The following is a 19,461-nucleotide window of genomic DNA, read 5'->3' on the forward strand; positions in this document are numbered from 1 at the left end:
GAGTTAATCTTTCCACAATAAAGAACTCATTTGTTATTAAATATTATATTAGTTGAATGATTTTTATCACGTATTATGTCTGATATTTACATTTAGAAACTACGAGCACTTGCTACTAAACACGTATACTATAGTTAACATATTGTTATATTTGAGATTTTACAGATTATTGAAATCTGCCTCAAATTTAGCTTCAATGATAGCATTGATTTTTCTTACCAGAGGTAAAATCTCTGCTCTCTCTGCAATCTTCCTGGCAGCAGCAAGTGCTTTATCTTGTTTTAGTTCATATACAATCGAAACAGCTTTGTTGACGTCTTGTTCGGAACATACGTATGCCAATAATCTGAGTAGCGATTTATCATGACTGCTTATCAGATGTTGTAACAAATCTGCTTCGTTACCGTATATTTCTCCCTCGTTATCCATAGTATCCTTAAGTAACCTACTGAGCACTGAAGAACGCAAAAATTCTTCTTCTGCAGCTAAATCCAAAGGAATCTCAACTTCGGATTGATCGTTTATACCGTCAGTTTTAGTATCATTTTCATATTCATCATCATCTTCTTCCGTTTTCTTCTTAGTGATGTCAGTTTTTGAGATAGAAGGCATTCTTACTTCCATTTCAGTGGGAACAGTCATTGGAATATCTGGCCAACAATTCTTACCTTTTAGCAGTAAAAATGAGAATGTGTCAAAATTTAGCCCAAGAGGCCAAACATGCACATCCTTTACATTCTTACCGCCGGACATTTTCCAGAGTTCTAGGTTCGTATCTACTATCGGTATCCATCGTGCTTCATTTCCCGATCTCCATCTTGATAAAACTAAAAGAACATTATCATTGGCAAATATGCATGGATCGCCAAAACTTGAGAAGAATAAGGATTTGATTCCCAGAGGATTGAAAGCGTGGTATATGTCTTCAAACTTTAAGAACTCTTTATCTATATCTTCTGTTTGACCTTGCACTTGTTGAGGTAATGTGATTGGTAATGGACATTCTCTTTGGAAATACTTGTCGCCAGTTTGTGGATGTTGCTGGAACATTGAATAAGAGATACCGTGGTACTGGGAGTAATGTATTGTAAAAATTCTATACTCGTATGCGGTAACGGCTACAATTGGGGACACCTTTTCAATGGCCAAAGGTAATCCAAATTCATTGAACGTGCGGAGATAACCGAATGAAGTTCCAACGATGATACGTTTAGGCGTGCATGCAATCGAAGTGATTCTTTCCTTGGGTAATAATGGAATCTTCTTTGTCCAAGTTTCTCCAGACACACCGTGAGGTCTATATTGAATTTGCCCTAACTTCGATTGCCCTAATAGGATACCCTCGTCGGTTAACGAACAAAGATCATATTTGAATAAATCATCGAAGTGATATTCACGGAATTTACTTACGTCAAAAAAGGACACTGTGATGGAGTTACTACCACTTTCATTCCTTGTTGTCCAAACATGACCTATTTGGTTGATAGTCAAATACCTTTTATCACTATTTCCAAATGGTGTAGCACCAGTAGAAAATGGCCGATACTGAAATTGAGGTTGCACTGTTTGATAATTTGATCTTCTTGAATTTGTTGTCACTAGAGAAGGTACTGAATCATAGTGGTTTCTTGCTTTCTTGTATAAGGCTGCTTCTCCATCGTCGTCTTCAATAAAGTCATTCTCATCTTCATAATTAAAAGTCCTTTTTCTATGAGTACCTTCACCAACGTCTTCTTCTTCTTCTGCATCTGTGAAGAGATTATCAGAGTTTATATCTTCACTTCCCTCATCTTCATGAACACGTTTATCAATCTTGTTGGATTCTTTCCTGCTACCATCATTTTGGAATTTAGATGTTAGATCTGGGTCTGTGCTAGTATTCTTGGAGAATTCGCCTACTCTACTTTCTTCGAAGAGATCTTCATCATCAGATTCTGCAAATAGAGTTCTATTTAAGTTAGAACTGCCGGGAGACTCCTTGACCTTTGCAATATCGTTAAATGTTATAATATCACCAGACCATGTACCAGCTATCAAACTTAATGTATTCATGCTGCTGTTAATCCTCCAACATAATGAAGTGACACTATAAGTAGTCGTTTCATGGGATGTTTGTACTCCAGTACTTATGTTCCAAATAAATAAGTGGGATGTTTTATTGATATTACCGACTGCTGTAATGGTGTTTGAGTGCAACTGATCTACAATAAGTGCATCCCAGTTATTCACAGCAACACTAGGTTTGAAAGTAGTAGTTAATGAATGATCAGATAGATTGAACAGTTTGATGGTACCGTCCTTAGCTGGCACGGCATAGCAGTCACCTTTATTTGACCACGAGATTCTGGTACATGTTCTATTGTCGTCACATAATAATGAATCAAGACCATCGATTGGTATTGAGTCCTGACCTTCTCCAGACGTAGAATCTTCTGCTTTATCATCATCATAGAATATTTTTGGTAGCTGATCAGTCAGTGTGTGTATTTTATTTGGAATTGTTGAGCTAAGGGAATAGAAGTCTATATTACCATTGCTTAAGGAAACAGCTAAGATATTGTTCTGTTTATTGTATGAAAGACTAACCAATTGCTCATCTAAAGTCACTTTTATATTATCTTTGTCCTTCTCTAATGCAACAAGCGTCATTTCCAAGTCATCACCTCCAACTACACAGACTTTGTCATCATGGATTAGGCTTAGGTCACGTAAAGGTAGTGATGATCTAAAACACAATCCACTAGTGTATTCCTTAACATCATACCAATACAAATCACCCTTTTTGGACACAACGTAAATAAAATTCGGATTCGTTTCGCTCAATGCCAATGTAGAAGGTTCCTCGCAAACATCTATAATATCAGGTTCCTTTTCCAGATCATCTAAGTTTTGTACTTTAACCAATGCATTCTTATTCAAGGTGAAGAGACGGGTGTTATCATTACTTAAATAAGCTCGAGTGTTACCTCCGGCAACAAACACTCTGTTTTCAGTTACCTTGATACCCATTTGTTACTCGATTGATGATTGCTGAGTATTTCGGTAGCTTTTTTTGGATATATCTTGCTGTTATAGTACGTTGGTTGTTCAAGTACTAAATCCAAAAGAACGCGTTTTAATTTATCAAAACACGTAAAAAAGAGAAGAAGTAAAATATGCAAAGAAAAAACCATTAGTGATCATATATATCAGTATTGAACACCTAAAAGTACTAATACCGTTGCAGATTATGTTGCTGCTCTTTAAAGCGGTTTTCGTCTGGTAGTGTAATGTCACGTGATATCAAATACTTATACATAATTAAATAAGATTAAATTACATACTTGAAGAACATCCATATATTACCTGACAGAATCGTTTAAACAAGAAAAGTAAACCTTACTGAACATAATTGGGCCGATATCGAAATCAGATATATATACCATGGATGAATCATCCGAAGTTTTAGACCTACCGGTTACTAAAGAACTTAGCAGAGAGCTTATTTCGAGTGTTGTACGAGAGAATGGTGGTTTAGATATTGATAAACTATTACTTGACAACAACTTTCAATATGTGTCTCTAGATGAACTATCGTACGAGGTTTCTGCCTTAAAGCTTTCTATGGAGCAATCGTTACTGGATGAGATCAATGAGAGTTATCCAGAGTACATGGAGATCTGTTCGAAATTTGAAACAAAGGAGAACAATGAAGTACTCGATAAACTAAAGCAGGTGCTGCATGACCTCCAGCAGTTTGAAAGAAAATTGGGTCATTTAAGTGAGACTACAGTATCTGAAACAAGGGAGAAAACTGTTACAGTCCTTTCGTATATGAAGTCGCTCGATAATATGCTAGATCAACTAGATGATATTAACAAGCTGTCTGAATCCCTAAGGGTATGTCAGCAGCTTCTTTCCTCTCTCCAGTCCATGTCACAACTGCAAATGAATGATGAGATTTCTTTTGAAATAGCAAAACAGCTTTCTCTAATACTGATACGTTGCGATTATAGATTTAGGCATTTGGAAGACAATGATTCTCCCCTGGTGATGAGAATGAGGAACGATTTCAAAAGCATTTTGGAGGCTTCCAATTCTCTATCAAAGCCAATTCTTGAGAGACGGATCATTAGTAAGAAAAATGGCAATGGAGATCAAAAACCTGTTGCGTAATTTTTCTATTGCATATGTAGTCCCTTAGTGTATATACATCCATGATTACGTCTTTTATGAAAATTATTATAAACGCGGGTGATGGTGAAGAGTACCAGCTCTTCAACTATATGCATTGGATGCAAGTCATGAATGATTAAAGTAATCTCAAAATTCGTCGTCACTGGAAATATTGGAGGGCATCTCCATAATATTTGACTCTTCACTACCTCGGTTTTGTAAAAATTCGGATAATTCCTCTTCTTCTTCTTCTTGCAAGAATGTGCCCGATGGGATATCTTGAGCCACTGCGATATTCTTTGATTTTGGTCCGAAACATTTAATCCTATTGCGTATAATCATGGTGCTTTTTAGGTTGGAGCTGGCAGTAGTGAAGTTGTTAGTCATAGCCTTCATAGAAACAGAAAACCATTCTTCACTGTCAGTTGCTGCTAACTTTGTATGATGAAGCGACAAGGCTAGTGAATATAATGTGGGGAACCTTTTTCGATTTTTGATCCAATAGTCTACATAATCTTTTTCTTCTTCCTCTATAGGTTCTTCCAAATATGCTTGCCATTCATTCTTATTCCTATTCACATATGTGTGAAGTTGTTTTGCTACCTTGAATGTTTTATCTGATTTTCGATTGACATTTAGTGTTGCCAAGGCCTTTTTGGGCAACGTCTTATGAGAGCTATTAATAAACTGCTTGCAATAATCATCAAAAAACAGTTCGGCAGTATGAAGAATACCGTCCCGAAACGCCTGATCGAATGATCTGTCTAACATACTTGTCTTGCAGTTTGGTTGTAGAATATGGGCTACCCAATAAGCTGGTTCATTAAAGGCAGTTTTCAAACATTTCTCAAATATTGGCCATGAGCTTAAAACTGCAGAAAGCACTCGATCTCTGACCTGCTTTGTGACGGACAGGTCCTGTTCTTTCAGCCCAATGTTCTGTAAATGGTGACAATCGGAAGAGCCATCTTTGATGAGTTTACAAGATTTGTAATATTGGTTGATAATGGCATAATATTCTATTCCATTGCACAAAGAGTTTGTTGTATCATCTTGTAAGAGCAAAGTAACTTCGTGAAACACTCGTGTCAACCTCACAAAAATTCCGATCAATTTCAGTTCGTCATGAGAATAGCAGAAAACAGATCGAGGATTTTTTTCCAGTTGTAACTCCAACTCTGGCCTATTGTCGTTGAAAAACCTCTCGATACCTTTTGATGCCTTTAAAAACATTTTTAGCTGTGAATAATGAGAAAGAGGATTTGATGCATCACACCTTTCAATATTCTTTGAAATATATTGTCGCAGTCTTTTACGAATGTATGGATTGTTCGTTGTAATCTCAATCAGCTTATCGACGCGCAATAATAAATCAGAGTGAAGATTTCTAAAGCTTCGGAACAGAACAAGGAATGCTTCTCCTAGTATGTGCCTCATTGATTTGAAAATAATGACTTCTTTTTGAATATCTTTGGAGATCATCAAATTGACGCCCCTGTGAAGCACTTCCGAGATTGTATTTTTTGAATCGTATCCTAATGTTATGGCGTTTATTTTGCTTTGGATCGAATAATTTGTGATGCATTTTAATAGACTAGATCTCAAATTCTCAGCAGTTAAATTCTTTTGCTCTCCTAATTCTATCAAATCTAATACATGGGTGCGTGCCTTGGTACGAGAGGAAAGATCATGATTCTTCAACTTTTCCTCTTTATTAAAGCACGGACAAAAACATGCTAAAACAACGAAATGACTTCTACCAGTAGATGAGGAAATCCAGGTTTCAATGAAAATACTGATATTACTAGATTTCTGCATATCATCTTTGAGCTGTTCATTAAAATGGTTTTCATACTGTCTCAAGAGCTGAGTACGGCTTTCGCGAGGAGATAAACTAAATTCGACATGTCTCCTTTCTGATTCAGAGTTAGCAGTAGCATCAAGGAAATTCAAGCCTCCGTTATTTCTTGAATTTACCTTTGCGCAGGCTTTGTTCGAGCTAAAAGGAATTAACCCTGCTATCAACTCATTTAATTCACGTAGAGCATCAGCATTTATAGTAAGGAACTCTTGGAACTTCGTAGTTAGCCGTCCTAAAAACATCGACTCAGAAAGATCCCTTCCGTCCGGTGCGTTAGATTTACCGGGGCTCTTTTCTTTGTTGGCGTTAGCTAGACCAGCTTGGAATCGTTCGTAATCAATGCTATGCTTCCGTTTCAAATGCCTAACAATATTGGAAGATGTTGGGTTCCCATGTAAGGTGAATCTGTGCTCACACTTGTCAAACTTACAAGTAGCATAAGGCGACTTATCCTTCACCTTGGTGACCCAAACCACGTATGGTGAGGATGAAAGCCACGAATTAAACTTTGTTTCATCCAGTCTGTGGATAAACAACGCATCAGCACCCATGCTGAAGTGTGGTTTATCAAAAGGATTCATACTAAACCCTTCAAAACCAAAACCAAACTTCTTCTTGAAAGCTGATTCAGACATCAAATGATGTTTGGCTGCCGCTGCCGCTGCTGCTTCTGCTTGTTCTTCTTCTTCTTCGATAAGTCCTACTGAACCTTCAGCGGCTAATGGATTACCCCTAGCGTCTACCACCGATTGTAAAGTGTCATCAACTGAAACATCGTCAAGCTCAAATTGAGCTATACTTTCATCGCTCAGCGGGTATATATCTTCTCCTTTAACCCCAATTCTAGCATTGCAAGAAACTTGATTCAAGCGTTGCTTCTTTCGAATCATTGCTCCTGTGCTGTTCACTCCGCTCTAATAGCCATCGAGTTTTCTATCATCTCTCATTTCTGTTAACAGTCATGTTAGAAGTATGACTTTGATACAAATTGTTAATCATTAAGGGGTTTTCAAAGTATACTGGAAATCCATCGATGTCCGCCTGACGCGTGAAAAGTGATGAAAGGTTGGGCTGTGGATTCTAACCGCATTCGTATCTTTACGCGCCGGGATTCGTTTCCTTTCTTATTTCTTTTTTAGATTAGACGAATCCAATCACTATATACGTTCTTTTTTTTTGTTTTTCTTAATTTTCTAAAAGACAATATCACCATGTACGACTTACAATTTTTCAAATCTCAACATGGGAAAAGCACACAATAAACATTCGAGATGATGAAGCTTTAATTACATACAAACATAATTGATAATAAAAAGTGATTTGATAAGGTGCTTTAGGACGCAATTGTGAAGGGAGGACCGGATTTAATTCTTGGTACTTAAAGCGAGTAACTGAGTAGCTGTCCAGTTTTCATATAAGTCATGTTTGGAACGGCGAATTCTGGGAACAGTGGCATGAACAATGGTGGACTTTTTGGGAACAAACCTGCAGGAACAAATACAGGGTTCCAATTTGGCGGTCAACAACAGCAGCAACAGCAACAGCAACCAGCAGGCGGTAATACAGGGTTGTTTGGACAAAATACTAATTCATTAAATAATTCTGGGTCTACTGGCAATGGGTTATTTGGAAACAATCAACAACAAAAACCGGCTACCGGCGGGCTCTTTGGTAATAATAACAATGCTACTGGCACTACTACTGGAGCCACTGGAGGTGGCTTATTTGGCAATCAGCAAACCAACACAACTACTGGTGGCGGTCTATTTGGCGCCAAGCCATCTGGTGGATTGTTTGGGAACACACAGCAGCAGCAGCAACAGCAGCAGCCATCGACAATAAACACTGGTGGTGGGTTGTTTGGGAACAACAACAATAATAGCAATACTACTACAGGCGGGTTGTTCGGTAACAATTCCAATGCTAATGGTGCTTCTGGCACTTCTGGTGGATTGTTTGGTGGAAATAAGGGGCCTGGTGCGACTTCTGGTGGGTTGTTCGGTAATGCCAACCCTAACGCATCTACAACTACTTCTAATGCCGGAGGGCTTTTTGGTTCGAACCAACTAGGGCAAGGGACAAATTCATTATTTGGACAACCTCAGGGGCAACAGCAGCAACAGCAGCAGCAGCAACAAGGTACTTCCTTGTTTGGGTCCTCGGCATCTAATACAATGCAACCATCGTTCGCCTGGTCAAATAACCAGCAACAACAGCAACCACAGCAACAACTTCCATCCGTTCAACAACCACAGCAACAATTACAAATTCAGCAACAGCAGCAACAGCAGCAAATGTCTAACTACCCACAACAAATCCAAGAACAGATATTAAAGTGTAAAGAGTCTTGGCTTCCAACGGAACAAAGATCGAAACTAAAAACATTCGTGTACAACAAGTGCACGGAAACAGAAGCCATGTTGTATAATAAACCTGTCAGCATTTCACAAGAAGATTGGGATCAAGCATTAATGAGTAAGCCGGCAAACAATACCATTCCAATTAGGTTATTAGGGTTCCAAGATTTGAATGAGAGGAATCAACTGCAAAAGCAACATGTGGCTCAAGCGAGAGTTCTGCTGGGCCAAATTCTAGAGAAACTAAACCAAGTGAACACCAAGCATGATCTAGACACACAATCGAGAATAGCGAAGGCTGTTTCCCGTAATACAGTCATAGAAAACAGAATTCTCAAACTAGCATCTCAATTGGCAGTCTTGAAAAGTAAGAACCTGCCTTTGAGCTTACACGAAGAAGAGATGATGAGTAAATTTGACAAACTACTTCAAGAGAGTAATGATCCAGCAGGTCTCGGTAAGAATAACGAGCTATGGGCCAGATTATCTGTGTTGAAGGAAAGAGCTAAAAATATCAGCGAACAACTTGACAGCACCCTAGTAGTAATTAGCGAAAATGGCGGAAGTTCTGATAATAGTAAGAAGAATAACCAGGACGAGGAGTTGGAAGACCGAGTTAATAAGATTGCGGAGATTCTAAGTAACCAACAACGTGGTCTATGCTTCTTGAATGATGTACTTGAGAAGGACCTGAAATTAGTAGACGAAGTTCAATCAAAACTTAAGAAATAAGTTTGTATACTAATGTTTCTGTATGAATATATACAAATATATATTAAAGTCCCTCGAACCCGTGGAGCATTGTTGATAGCTTGTCTTTCTCAGAATCGGAAAGCTCGACATCGGTCCGTCTAACCCAGTCATTCAAAGAGTTTGGCATTTCTGACAAGTTCGTAATTATACTGGGGATAATCTGGATCGCAGGTTTCTGCGATGGTATCCTGGTGAAATGAGTACAAAATGGATGGATTTTGGCGTATTCCTCATTTTCCAAGGGATATCTTTCTTGGCCAGCAGCCCACGTCCAATGCATTAAGTTATTTCTAGTTATGTCACACGTGTCCCCACCAATAGTCCGGAAGTACTTGAGTGGCTTCTTAAGGAATACAAATGGACTCTGGGGAACCATAATTGACACAGTGCTTCCAACGGGACCATGGCGCTTAGACTCCCGCAGTTTCCTCAAACTATCTAACGTCTCCCCCAGTTCGCGCTTAGGTTCTAGACTCACAGGCTCCACAAGCTTCGAGTAATCCGGCTCGACGCTTTCGTCATACACATACCCTCTCATCTGCGATATAAGTCTCACTAGCTTCACTTTCTCCGGCGAACAAATCGCCAAATCCACCTTCAACGGTAGCTTGGTTGGTTTCATGAACTTCTCATTCCCTTGCGCATACAAAACACCACCATATCGGCACAAATCAACTAGCAACCGGTCTATAGCCTTGGCCTGATACGCTGCTGTCTGCGGCTTTCCTCCAGGAAATCGAAGGAAAAACCGACAGAATACCGTGTTAAACCTTATCACCTCGTTCAACTGTTTGCCAATCATCCTTGTGTCTCCGTTCCCTGACCTCCTGAACCTATCTAACACACCCTTACCAGCGCACGCTGCGATTCATCATTCAAACCTCTTCTTAACTCATGATGCAAAATTTAAACTACATACTTTATTTACACGATTGCGAACAATATACATAATAACTGCGGCCCCAGAAACACAAAGTGGCACCTGGAATCGCTTATTTAAATTGCTTCTTAACGAAGTTCCAGATTATTGGAGACAACCAAAGAGCGGCGGCAGCATAAGCAGCGTTCACCAAAGTTTGGTTAGATTGTTGTTGGTGCAACTTCTTTTCTTCTTCAGATTGTTGTTGAGGTAGGCCAAACATTGCTCAATATTTTGTGTATTTTTTTTTTGAGTACAATTTCCTGTGAAAGTATCCTGCTGAGAACTAGCTACTGCTTCCGGCTACTACCTTATATTTATTAAACGTTTCTCTATACCACTGTATAGTTATGTTCTAGCTAGCTAATTGCCTACAGAGACGGAAATGTTCAAAGGTATGAAATTTCCATGTCATTAGTCACGGTATGTCATTATATACGTTTATGATTTTTCAATATGTGTGTGTTTCCCGGAAAACGTTCTCCGCTAAGAATTAGTAGAAATAACGAATGAATGAAATAAAATGTTTGAATTGAGTATTGAGTATTAGAATAAGTGATGAAGAAGAGGGAAGTGAGGGAGATTGGGAGACTTTTGAGCAACGAGGCCGATAGAAATTGAGACGAGATGAGTGATGTTGAACGTGACTTGTCGAGTGGAGTTGAAAATGGGGGTGAAGGAGAAGGATTGAGCAATGTTGTGCCTCAAGAAAGAACAAGAAAGCATATTGAAGCGACAGCTGATTCTGAGTCAGATGAGGAGTTGGATCCTGCTTTGGGCAATGGATTAGCGGCCGATGATGATGAGGAAGGTGCTGGGGGAGCCGGTGTGTATGGGGTAGTGGATGAGGCTACGAGAAAGCGTCAGGAATTGGAAGCGAGAATGGATAGTATTTTGCATAAGCCTAAGAAGAAGCGGACCAGGCAGGATGAGGACGACTTGGAGCAGATGCAGGACGAGCGGATTCTCAGGTTGAAGGACGAGATGAATATTGCTGCGCAGAAGGATATAGACACTTTGAATGAGAGGCTAGAGAGCGGCAATACGAGACTTGTAGCGATGGAGAAGGTGAAGCTATTGCCCAAGGTGGTGAAAGTGTTGTCGAAAGTGAACCTAGCAGACACGATTTTGGATAACAATCTTCTACAGAGTGTGCGAATCTGGCTTGAACCCTTGCCAGACGGATCATTGCCTGCGTTTGAGATTCAGAAATCGTTATTCTCTGCTTTGGATAACCTTCCAATAAAGACGGAGCACTTGAAAGAGAGTGGGTTGGGCCGGGTTGTTATCTTCTATACAAAGTCCAAGAGAGTGGAGCAGAAATTGGCGCGCTTGGCCGACAAGCTCATTGCGGAATGGACCAGACCAATCATTGGTGCTTCTGATAACTATAGAGATAAGAGAGTTCTGAAACTCGAGTTTGATGTGGAGAAGCACAGAAAGAAGACTATATTGGATACTGCCAAGTCTAAGAAGAGAAAGAGTAAGCGTAAGGAGGTTGATGAAGAAAAATACAAGTCCGCATATGAACAGGCTGCTGCAAGGAGGAACAGAGCTGCTGCTCCTGCCCAAACCACAACAGACTACAAGTATGCTCCTATCAGTAATATTGATGCCACAGGGAAGAACATTGGTGTCGGGTCGTCAGTGGATAGCAGCGATCTCTACAAGAGGTTGAACTCGAGACTAAGCGGAAACAAGAACAAAAAGACCAACACTAGATAGGTGGTGGTTTGTGTGTATGTGATATAATATAACATAATATAATACAACGTAACGTAACGTAACTTATTCATAATTTCCGGCTCGCTCCCCTGGAGCCCAGAAAACAGAGATGGCAAACTTCCACATTCTTACACCATAAGAACGATTAGATTTGATTATTTTTATCTAGAGCATTTTCTTTTATACTAATGTTATTTAATGACGTTAGGAAAATACCATTGTACATAAAGCTTATGTTATTAAAAACAAAGTAGATAGAGCTTTAATTTGTTTATGAAGACTGTTTAAGATCTTGGCTTTTCCTTCTTTTCCTTCCACAAAGCTAGCAAGGAGACACCGGAGACCTTAACGACCTTGAATCTGACACCTGGGATATCACCCTTAGCCTTACCCTTTCTACCGAAACCAGCCAACAAGACTTCGTCGTTTTCGTCAACAAAGTTCAAACAACCATCGTTTGGAACGAAAGCAGTAACCTTCTTACCGTTCTTGATCAATTGAACTCTGACACACTTTCTGATAGCAGAGTTAGGTTGCTTGGATTCAATACCAATCTTTTCCAAGACAATACCCTTGGCGTGAGAAGAGCCACCGAATGGAGAGGACTTGAAGGCAGTACCTAGTAATCTCTTCTTGTAAGTAGTTTCGGCCCAACGGCTGTACAAATAATAAAAAAGTTTGGAATTGTTAGTATTACGATTGCAGTTCTTCTAAACGAAGAGAAAAAATATGTGTTTGATGATCATATCAGCCGTGTACACATGTGCGAGCTTTCCCATATTCCGTATATATTAATCTTCAGGTTTTTTTTATTTCGTGAATATCACACTATGATTAATGTGCTAGTCCATATTCACTACCACGTTATGTGCTGGGGTTTTACATTTGCTTTCTAATAGTACCAGTACCCAATCTCTGGAAAACGCTTCAAATTTCCTCTCTGAAGTAAGATCAACACTAATATCAAATAGAATCCTTTATAATGTCAATATACCACGTTTAAGAATCACTCACACTTGTTTCACACGTTATAATATCATATCCATATCTTCATAAACTCTTCATATTATTGGGTTTTCAATAGTAACATACTTGTTTCTTCTGTGGACACGCAACTTTCTAGCGGAGTTCAAACCTCTTGGCTTACCCTTACCCATCTTGTTCGATTGTTCTTTACTGGTTGTTATGAAATACCTCTAAACACTATATAATAATGCCTAACGTTAATACTGAAGTGCCAATACTAACAGTTAAAACCTCTATTATATTGAATAATATTCTTTTGATCATCTGTTTTACCAAGGATGGATTAGGCAGAGAGAACCTGTCAGAGTGTGACACGGTAGAGAGTAACGCGCTAGCCCCTGTTCCGCCAGGAGGGGGGAGGAATTAGGAATCCAATGGGGAGAATAGGTGACGCTAGGGAGGAGCTAGAGGGAGTTACTAGGAGAGTCTAGACAGGAGTATGGACTAACAGTTCCTACAGCCAGGCGGGAGAATAGACATTGGCGGGCAGCCATTGGGAAACTGGTAGTAGCTCACCACGTTGCTGCTGTTCTGCCGAGAGCTCACCCCACCTACAGAAACAGCTTTGAGAGAGCCGAAACGGAAAAAAAGCAAACCTACTATTATTAAATTTCCTTATGTGAATATTTTATCATTTTTCAATTTTTTGGACAATTTGCTCTCCATTTTCTTTTTCTAATATTTCATTGTGTGTGGGTGTATCATTTTCTGAACAGTCCCGTACTGTTGTGTCACGTGAATGACAAAGATGGCAAGACTATATCTTTTATATCTTAGAAATGGTTTTTGTCTGTAATGTAAATGATTGATTATTATTCCATGCGTTTCAATGAGATGAGATCAGATCACATGTAAAAAATTGAGACAGTGTCGAGTTGGGGTGTAGAATTTCCACTCAAGGTGAATAGCGTACAGCGCGATTTGATGTCAGAAACAGATCAGGAGCTCTCGAAGGTTTTGGTGGCTCAATTTCTCAAGAAGCATGGATACCTTGATTCGTTAGCAAGCTACCTTAAAGAATCCGGAGTCTCGTTGAGGGCAGCGAATGAAAGCATATATGAAGATTTAGAGAGTATTGTGAAGGATAGAATAAGATTCAATGAGCATGCTATTGCGGAGCAAATGAAAACTACTTCACTCAACAGTGATCTGGATCTAGTGAACATAGAGAAGTACGGTATACCTGCTTGGAACCATAAACTAAGCTGGGATGAGGTTATAGGTTCCTACTCGAAAACCAGATCACTTATTATAAAGACGAGGTTTTTGACTAACGGCGTCATAGGCAATTCCACCGTCGGGAAGGAGTTCATTGTCTCTGGTATAAAAGAAGAGGACAGTGTCACTATCATGCACTCTATGAAAAAGTCTGGAATCGTGAAATACTTCGGGTCTATATCGGATAGTTTGTACTACACTGGGACAATTGACGGTAAGGTGACAGTTTCGAAAATAAATGAAGAGTGTAGTTGGTCATTTGATCTACCAGTTAGAGCATTGCTTGCGTTGGAGTTAATAAAATTAGAGAATGATAAGATCTTGTGTTTTTATTGCACAATGAATAATACACTAAATGTGCATCTCTTCGATTTGAGCACCAGTTCCCTAACAAAAATTGACGAGTTTAAGCTACTTTCCGCTTGTACCACTTTTCAATTAGCAATCTCAAGTGATGGTTGCCCAATTATATTTTTGACTAGACAAGATTTCACGCAAGTAATGATATTGAAATTCCAGAATGATAAAATTAAACATGTGTCAAACATTGCATTGAATACTGCGCAATTTAGTACACACTCATTTAATATATCTGATATGGTAATCCTTTCCTTCGATTCTACAGAAGGTAAAACAAACCTTGGTGTTAAAAAGATTACTCCATCATCAGTTTTGGCCGTGGCTACATCTCATACACCATATATGAGAATAATTGTAACTAAAATTCCTTCTCTAGACACGAAAGGTCCCGATTCAACCTCACAATTAAAGACGCAACCTGTTAGTGAAGAGCTCAATATTCTAGATGACTATTCTAGTAAAGACGCGGTTATCCCCTCTACGGCTAGGCAGCCCGATATTATTACTCATTACGACATGATTCTAATAAATATTGCTACAGATATACCCCAGGATAGCTATACTCAACCTATCCTCAAAGTTTCCTATCCGCTTGGAGGGTTGATTGTGGGCGCAGATGCTGGCCTCTATGCTGTGGACTTACAAAAATCTGAGACTTGGCAATTAACATACAGAACAGGACAAAGAGTAAAATCCATGGATTGTTATAAAGATTTCATAAGTGTATCTTTCGCAGACAGAGAGTGGGTAATTTGGAAGCTAAAATAGATTTATAAACTGTATATAAACTTGTTTTAAATATTTCATTGGTCATTATTGAAATGTGTATTCTTTTTCATATTTGCAAATCCAATGACAGTTTTGATACTGAAATGTATATATTGTCCTTCTAACAATAAAAAATTATATATAAGAGTATACATGATGTATTAAAAAGCGATATAATAATATAGCATTAAACTACTACTATATTAGGAGGCCTACTATTTCTGTCACAGCATTACCCATACCCCTATTACGCACAAAACCCAAACCAATCGTTTATCTGTCTCGATAGTTTACTAGTTTTACTTTTACTTACTTTGTATCACGTGACTAGCCTTTTTACATTACTTTTTACATACATGGTAGCGACAAATCTCATGAATTGAATAAAGGCTAACTAAGTGATTCATTTAACAAAAGACGAACTAACCTATGAAAAGAAGTCATTAGTGCTTTCTGGAAAGCACCATAATCCAACGAGAAAGATCATTAGAATGACATCTATCCAACCATTTGAAGCTACGGATTTCTTTAGTTTAAATGCCGTCAATCTCGATACATTCACGGAAAATTTCCCTGTAGAATTCTACTTGGAATACTTGATTCTTTGGCCTTCGCTAATGTTCAAGAGTGTTGAATTGACATCCCCTGCTCCAGGTTCTAACGGAAATGAAATATCTGGCTATATGATGGGGAAGACAGAAGGTAAAGGCCAAGATTGGCATGCACATATTACTGCCGTGACAATATCACCCAGATTCAGAAGGATATCACTAGCGTCAATGCTATGTGATACGTTAAAAACTATAACAGACAATCCGCCGCATAATGTGAATTTCATCGACTTATTTGTTAAATGTAATAACCAACTAGCTATCTGTTTGTATGAGAAGTTAGGGTATTCTGTTTTCAGAAGAGTTGTTGGATATTACAACTCTCATACCGACCCAATACCGACCCGAGCAACAAAGCCCAACGACTTAAAGGATGCCTTTGACATGAGACATGGAATGGAAAGAGATCACGGCAAGAGCATTCGTGCGGATGGTCGTAAACATAATTGCCTTCCACAAGATGTACGGTTTTGAAAGTTGAGATAATATATATATATATATATATATATTATATTATATTATATTATAGATATATGCCACATAATGCTATCACCCAAGTGTTAGTTTGAATTTTAGAGGTACTTTTGATCAAAATTCGATTTGACTTTGTGGTGGTGGTGGTGATGATACACTGAAATTACCGTTGCTGTTGTTACGATTTCCGCCACGGTAGTTTCCACGATTTCCGCCACGATTGCCGCCACGGTTACCCCTGTATCCACCACGACCTCTGAAACCACCACGTCCAGAATTTCTCAGTCTTGCCTGTCCAAAAGTGTCCAGGTTAACTTGACGCTCTTCTTCCCATTTGGAGGAGCCTGCATTTTCCACTGCAGAACTCGAGATAGAGTCGAAGAAGGATGACTTTTTATCGTAAAACACTTCATCAGTCTTGTTAGCTTGTTTCTCTTGTTCTAGTTTGTCTTCCAGTGGAGCCTCAGCATTCTTGAATTTAGCATTGTTGCTTTCGAAATCAAATTCGGAGTCTGGGACAACAGAAGCTTTGCGAGACTGTGTCTGAACTGCTGGAGAAGAGGCTGGAGAAGCAGCAGCAGCAGCAGCAGCAGCTGGAGGGTTAGACTGGGACTTTTTAGCTGCTTTATCCTTCTTTTCAGCAGCATGCTCTTGATGCTGATGCTGATGCTGTTGTTGCTGTTGTGCCTGTGGAGGCATTTGTGGAGGTGCTTGTTGAGTCTGCTGTTGACCCTTTTCAGGTGCATACACGCCGTAACCTGCCACGGCTGCCGGCACATTGTTGCCGTTAGCATCTGTTGGTACAACAGCTGGTTGACCACCCAATTGAGGTGGAAGAACTGGTTGCACTTTCTCCAAAGGAATATCCAAGATATTCAAATCCTTAACATCGTTACCATTGAATGATACACTATCGTAAATATTAGGGTTAGGATATATCTCCTGAGGCCCCCATCCCTTACGACCTTCGGTACCAAAGCAACGCACCTGCTTCAAAGTAACCACACCCTTATCCGAATCAATAGACTCCAAAAGTCCCACATAACGGTTGTCAGTGTTCGAAATAAGAGCGATAGTCTTACCAATATACTGCGACATTCTTGTTAAAAAAAACCAAACTGTATTTGAAGTGCAGGAACAACCAGAAATAAAGCTCTAAATATGAAATTAAGGTTTAAACAGCTACCTGATTACGCCTATTTAATATATATGTATACAGATTCATATACGTATAAATACATGTTTTAACTGAAGGACGCACTTAAGCATGTGTGTAGCTGGTTACTTCATTGTCTTCTATAAAGGCATGTAGACAATTTTACCAGATTACAAGATCCATACACCCGGGTAACACCAATGATATATTGGAAAAAGAAAAAGGAGAAAACACCAAAAAAAAAAATGGAAAACAGTCACATGACTAGATTTAGTTCACTTACCCGCACAAAGACGAAGGGTGTTCGAAAGTTCGGTCAAAAGAGAAAGATCACTTACACCCACACACCCAACCATATTTATTCTTCCCCTTTTAAGGATTTTCAGCCGCACACGCAGTTTTGCCCGCAGTTTCGGCAAATCGGTCCGCTCTCGAGCCCAAATTTGTGGAGAATATGATATGAATTGTGTGTGGTCCCTTGTTAATGTGACCTTAGAGAGCTAAGCAACAACTTAGGAGGAATACGTGATGCGAAATTTTAATTTCAAATGGCATTTGGAGAGTCTGAGAGCCGGTCGGTATGTAGTTGCGATACTGTACCGCAAGCAGTGTTTTTGTTTTTTCCTTCTTTTCGTCATCAACGAACTCTTGTTCTTCTTGTTCTTATTTTGGAGAATATGATCATCGAAATGTTTCATCACTTTTTTTAATATGCTATATACTATTACTATATATATGTGTGTATGACTTGCATTTAGTAAAGTTATAAGCCTATACAAAGGGTTAGTAGGTGAGTCTGGTTACGATCCAAGAGTAAACGAATATAGATCAACGCTCGCATTTACATTCCCGATATGGCCAGTTTGGAGAATGCTTTTGTTGGGGCGGTTTCCAGTGGATTAGCCAACCTGGCAGTGTACCCTTTAGATTTGGCTAAGACAGTTATTCAGACTCAATTGAAACAGGGAAACTTGGCTAGTGAAACACCAGAGGGACGTGTCACGGATGGCTATGGGTCAGATTCAGAATCGCAGGCAAAAGAGACGAAGAAGAAAGGTGTAAGGGAGATTCAGCCCAGACCGGAATCACCGAAGGATGTGCGACTCAAGTCATTAGAAGAGAGGTACAGGAACACTTTAGATGTCATTGTGAAAGTTTATAAGACGGAGGGAGTGCAAGGGTTATACCGTGGCCTTGGTGCGTCGTTGCTTGGCAGTTTTATCCAGAGTTTTTCGTATTTTTTCTGGTATACGATTGTGAGAAGGCAGTATTTTAAAATCAAGAAAGTGAAGGGCCAGGCAGCCAAGTTTTCTACAGCCGAGGAGTTGCTTCTCTCCATGGTGGCTGCTGCGACATCGCAGGTCTTTACGAACCCGGTCAATACTGTTTCTACAAAACAACAGACCAGACGCGGCCTAGGTGAGGATAACAGTTTTCTAGCGGTTGCCAAAGATGTTTTTGAAGAGAACGGGATTACTGGGTTTTGGAAGGGCTTGAAAGTCTCTTTAGTGCTCACAATCAACCCATCGATCACATATGCATCTGCGGAGAAATTGAAGGATTTGATATACAATGTCGAGTGGAACTCTAAGGAGTTGAACGATTCGTCGTTGCAGTTGAAACCTAGCCAGAATTTCTTGATCGGCGTCCTCTCAAAGATTATTTCTACGTTTTTAACCCACCCGCTAATTGTGGCTAAGGCGTCTTTACAAAGAAACGCATCCCAGTTTACAAGCTTCCAAGATGTGCTAGCATATTTATACCGTCACGAAGGTTTCTTATCCCTCTGGAAGGGAATTTTGCCGCAGTTACTCAAAGGTGTCATTGTACAAGGGTTACTATTTATGTTCAAAGGAGAGTTGGCTAAGAACATTAAGAAGTTGCTCTTTATGTTACAAGTATATAGAAAGAGAAGATTGGCTAAGACCTATTAACATGCTTTTATAGTTTCCAACTTTCGATAACTATATTATATACGATACAAAAGGGGGAATAAACTGAAGACGTCTTGTCGAAAAGAAAAAATGAAGAATTGAATATAGTGGGTTAGGGGCGGCTGACCTTATTCTTTACAAATT

The 19,461-nt window shown here is 39.3% G+C and overlaps 11 protein-coding genes across 11 annotated transcripts; 6 read left to right on the top strand and 5 right to left on the bottom strand.

Annotated features, from left to right (window-relative positions):
• Positions 1-159: 159 nt before the first annotated feature.
• On the bottom strand, positions 160-3,009 carry CTF4 (chromatin-binding protein CTF4; the record flags this gene model as incomplete). The annotated part of the gene is made up of 1 exon (XM_022821548.1): positions 160-3,009. One exon carries the CDS (start codon positions 3,007-3,009, stop codon positions 160-162), a length of 2,850 nt encoding a protein of 949 aa, XP_022677899.1.
• Positions 3,010-3,423: 414 nt separating this feature from the next.
• Positions 3,424-4,155, top strand: COG2 (Golgi transport complex subunit COG2; the record flags this gene model as incomplete). Its single annotated transcript, XM_022821549.1, has 1 exon — positions 3,424-4,155. The coding sequence occupies one exon, from the start codon at positions 3,424-3,426 to the stop codon at positions 4,153-4,155; it is 732 nt and encodes a 243-aa protein (XP_022677900.1).
• Positions 4,156-7,470: 3,315 nt separating this feature from the next.
• On the top strand, positions 7,471-9,105 carry NUP57 (FG-nucleoporin NUP57; the record flags this gene model as incomplete). The annotated part of the gene is made up of 1 exon (XM_022821550.1): positions 7,471-9,105. The coding sequence occupies one exon, from the start codon at positions 7,471-7,473 to the stop codon at positions 9,103-9,105; it is 1,635 nt and encodes a 544-aa protein (XP_022677901.1).
• A 43-nt stretch (positions 9,106-9,148) lies between these two features.
• On the bottom strand, positions 9,149-9,928 carry KLMA_70294 (uncharacterized protein; the record flags this gene model as incomplete). The annotated part of the gene is made up of 1 exon (XM_022821552.1): positions 9,149-9,928. The coding sequence occupies one exon, from the start codon at positions 9,926-9,928 to the stop codon at positions 9,149-9,151; it is 780 nt and encodes a 259-aa protein (XP_022677902.1).
• Positions 9,929-10,118: 190 nt separating this feature from the next.
• On the bottom strand, positions 10,119-10,268 carry TOM5 (Tom5p; the record flags this gene model as incomplete). The annotated part of the gene is made up of 1 exon (XM_022821553.1): positions 10,119-10,268. The coding sequence occupies one exon, from the start codon at positions 10,266-10,268 to the stop codon at positions 10,119-10,121; it is 150 nt and encodes a 49-aa protein (XP_022677903.1).
• Positions 10,269-10,672: 404 nt separating this feature from the next.
• SPN1 (transcription factor SPN1) lies at positions 10,673-11,770 on the top strand (the record flags this gene model as incomplete). Its single annotated transcript, XM_022821554.1, has 1 exon — positions 10,673-11,770. The coding sequence occupies one exon, from the start codon at positions 10,673-10,675 to the stop codon at positions 11,768-11,770; it is 1,098 nt and encodes a 365-aa protein (XP_022677904.1).
• A 284-nt stretch (positions 11,771-12,054) lies between these two features.
• On the bottom strand, positions 12,055-12,927 carry RPS23B (40S ribosomal protein uS12; the record flags this gene model as incomplete). Its single annotated transcript, XM_022821555.1, has 2 exons — positions 12,055-12,427; positions 12,863-12,927. The coding sequence occupies 2 exons, from the start codon at positions 12,925-12,927 to the stop codon at positions 12,055-12,057; spliced, it is 438 nt and encodes a 145-aa protein (XP_022677905.1).
• A 793-nt stretch (positions 12,928-13,720) lies between these two features.
• KLMA_70298 (uncharacterized protein) lies at positions 13,721-15,142 on the top strand (the record flags this gene model as incomplete). The annotated part of the gene is made up of 1 exon (XM_022821556.1): positions 13,721-15,142. The coding sequence occupies one exon, from the start codon at positions 13,721-13,723 to the stop codon at positions 15,140-15,142; it is 1,422 nt and encodes a 473-aa protein (XP_022677906.1).
• A 491-nt stretch (positions 15,143-15,633) lies between these two features.
• Positions 15,634-16,227, top strand: NAT3 (peptide alpha-N-acetyltransferase complex B subunit NAT3; the record flags this gene model as incomplete). Its single annotated transcript, XM_022821557.1, has 1 exon — positions 15,634-16,227. The coding sequence occupies one exon, from the start codon at positions 15,634-15,636 to the stop codon at positions 16,225-16,227; it is 594 nt and encodes a 197-aa protein (XP_022677907.1).
• Positions 16,228-16,341: 114 nt separating this feature from the next.
• On the bottom strand, positions 16,342-17,325 carry SCD6 (Scd6p; the record flags this gene model as incomplete). The annotated part of the gene is made up of 1 exon (XM_022821558.1): positions 16,342-17,325. One exon carries the CDS (start codon positions 17,323-17,325, stop codon positions 16,342-16,344), a length of 984 nt encoding a protein of 327 aa, XP_022677908.1.
• Positions 17,326-18,237: 912 nt separating this feature from the next.
• ANT1 (Ant1p) lies at positions 18,238-19,317 on the top strand (the record flags this gene model as incomplete). The annotated part of the gene is made up of 1 exon (XM_022821559.1): positions 18,238-19,317. One exon carries the CDS (start codon positions 18,238-18,240, stop codon positions 19,315-19,317), a length of 1,080 nt encoding a protein of 359 aa, XP_022677909.1.
• Positions 19,318-19,461: the final 144 nt, after the last annotated feature.

This window comes from Kluyveromyces marxianus, chromosome 7 (genome assembly GCF_001417885.1).
Source record: "Kluyveromyces marxianus DMKU3-1042 DNA, complete genome, chromosome 7".
Lineage (NCBI taxonomy): Eukaryota > Fungi > Ascomycota > Saccharomycetes > Saccharomycetales > Saccharomycetaceae > Kluyveromyces > Kluyveromyces marxianus.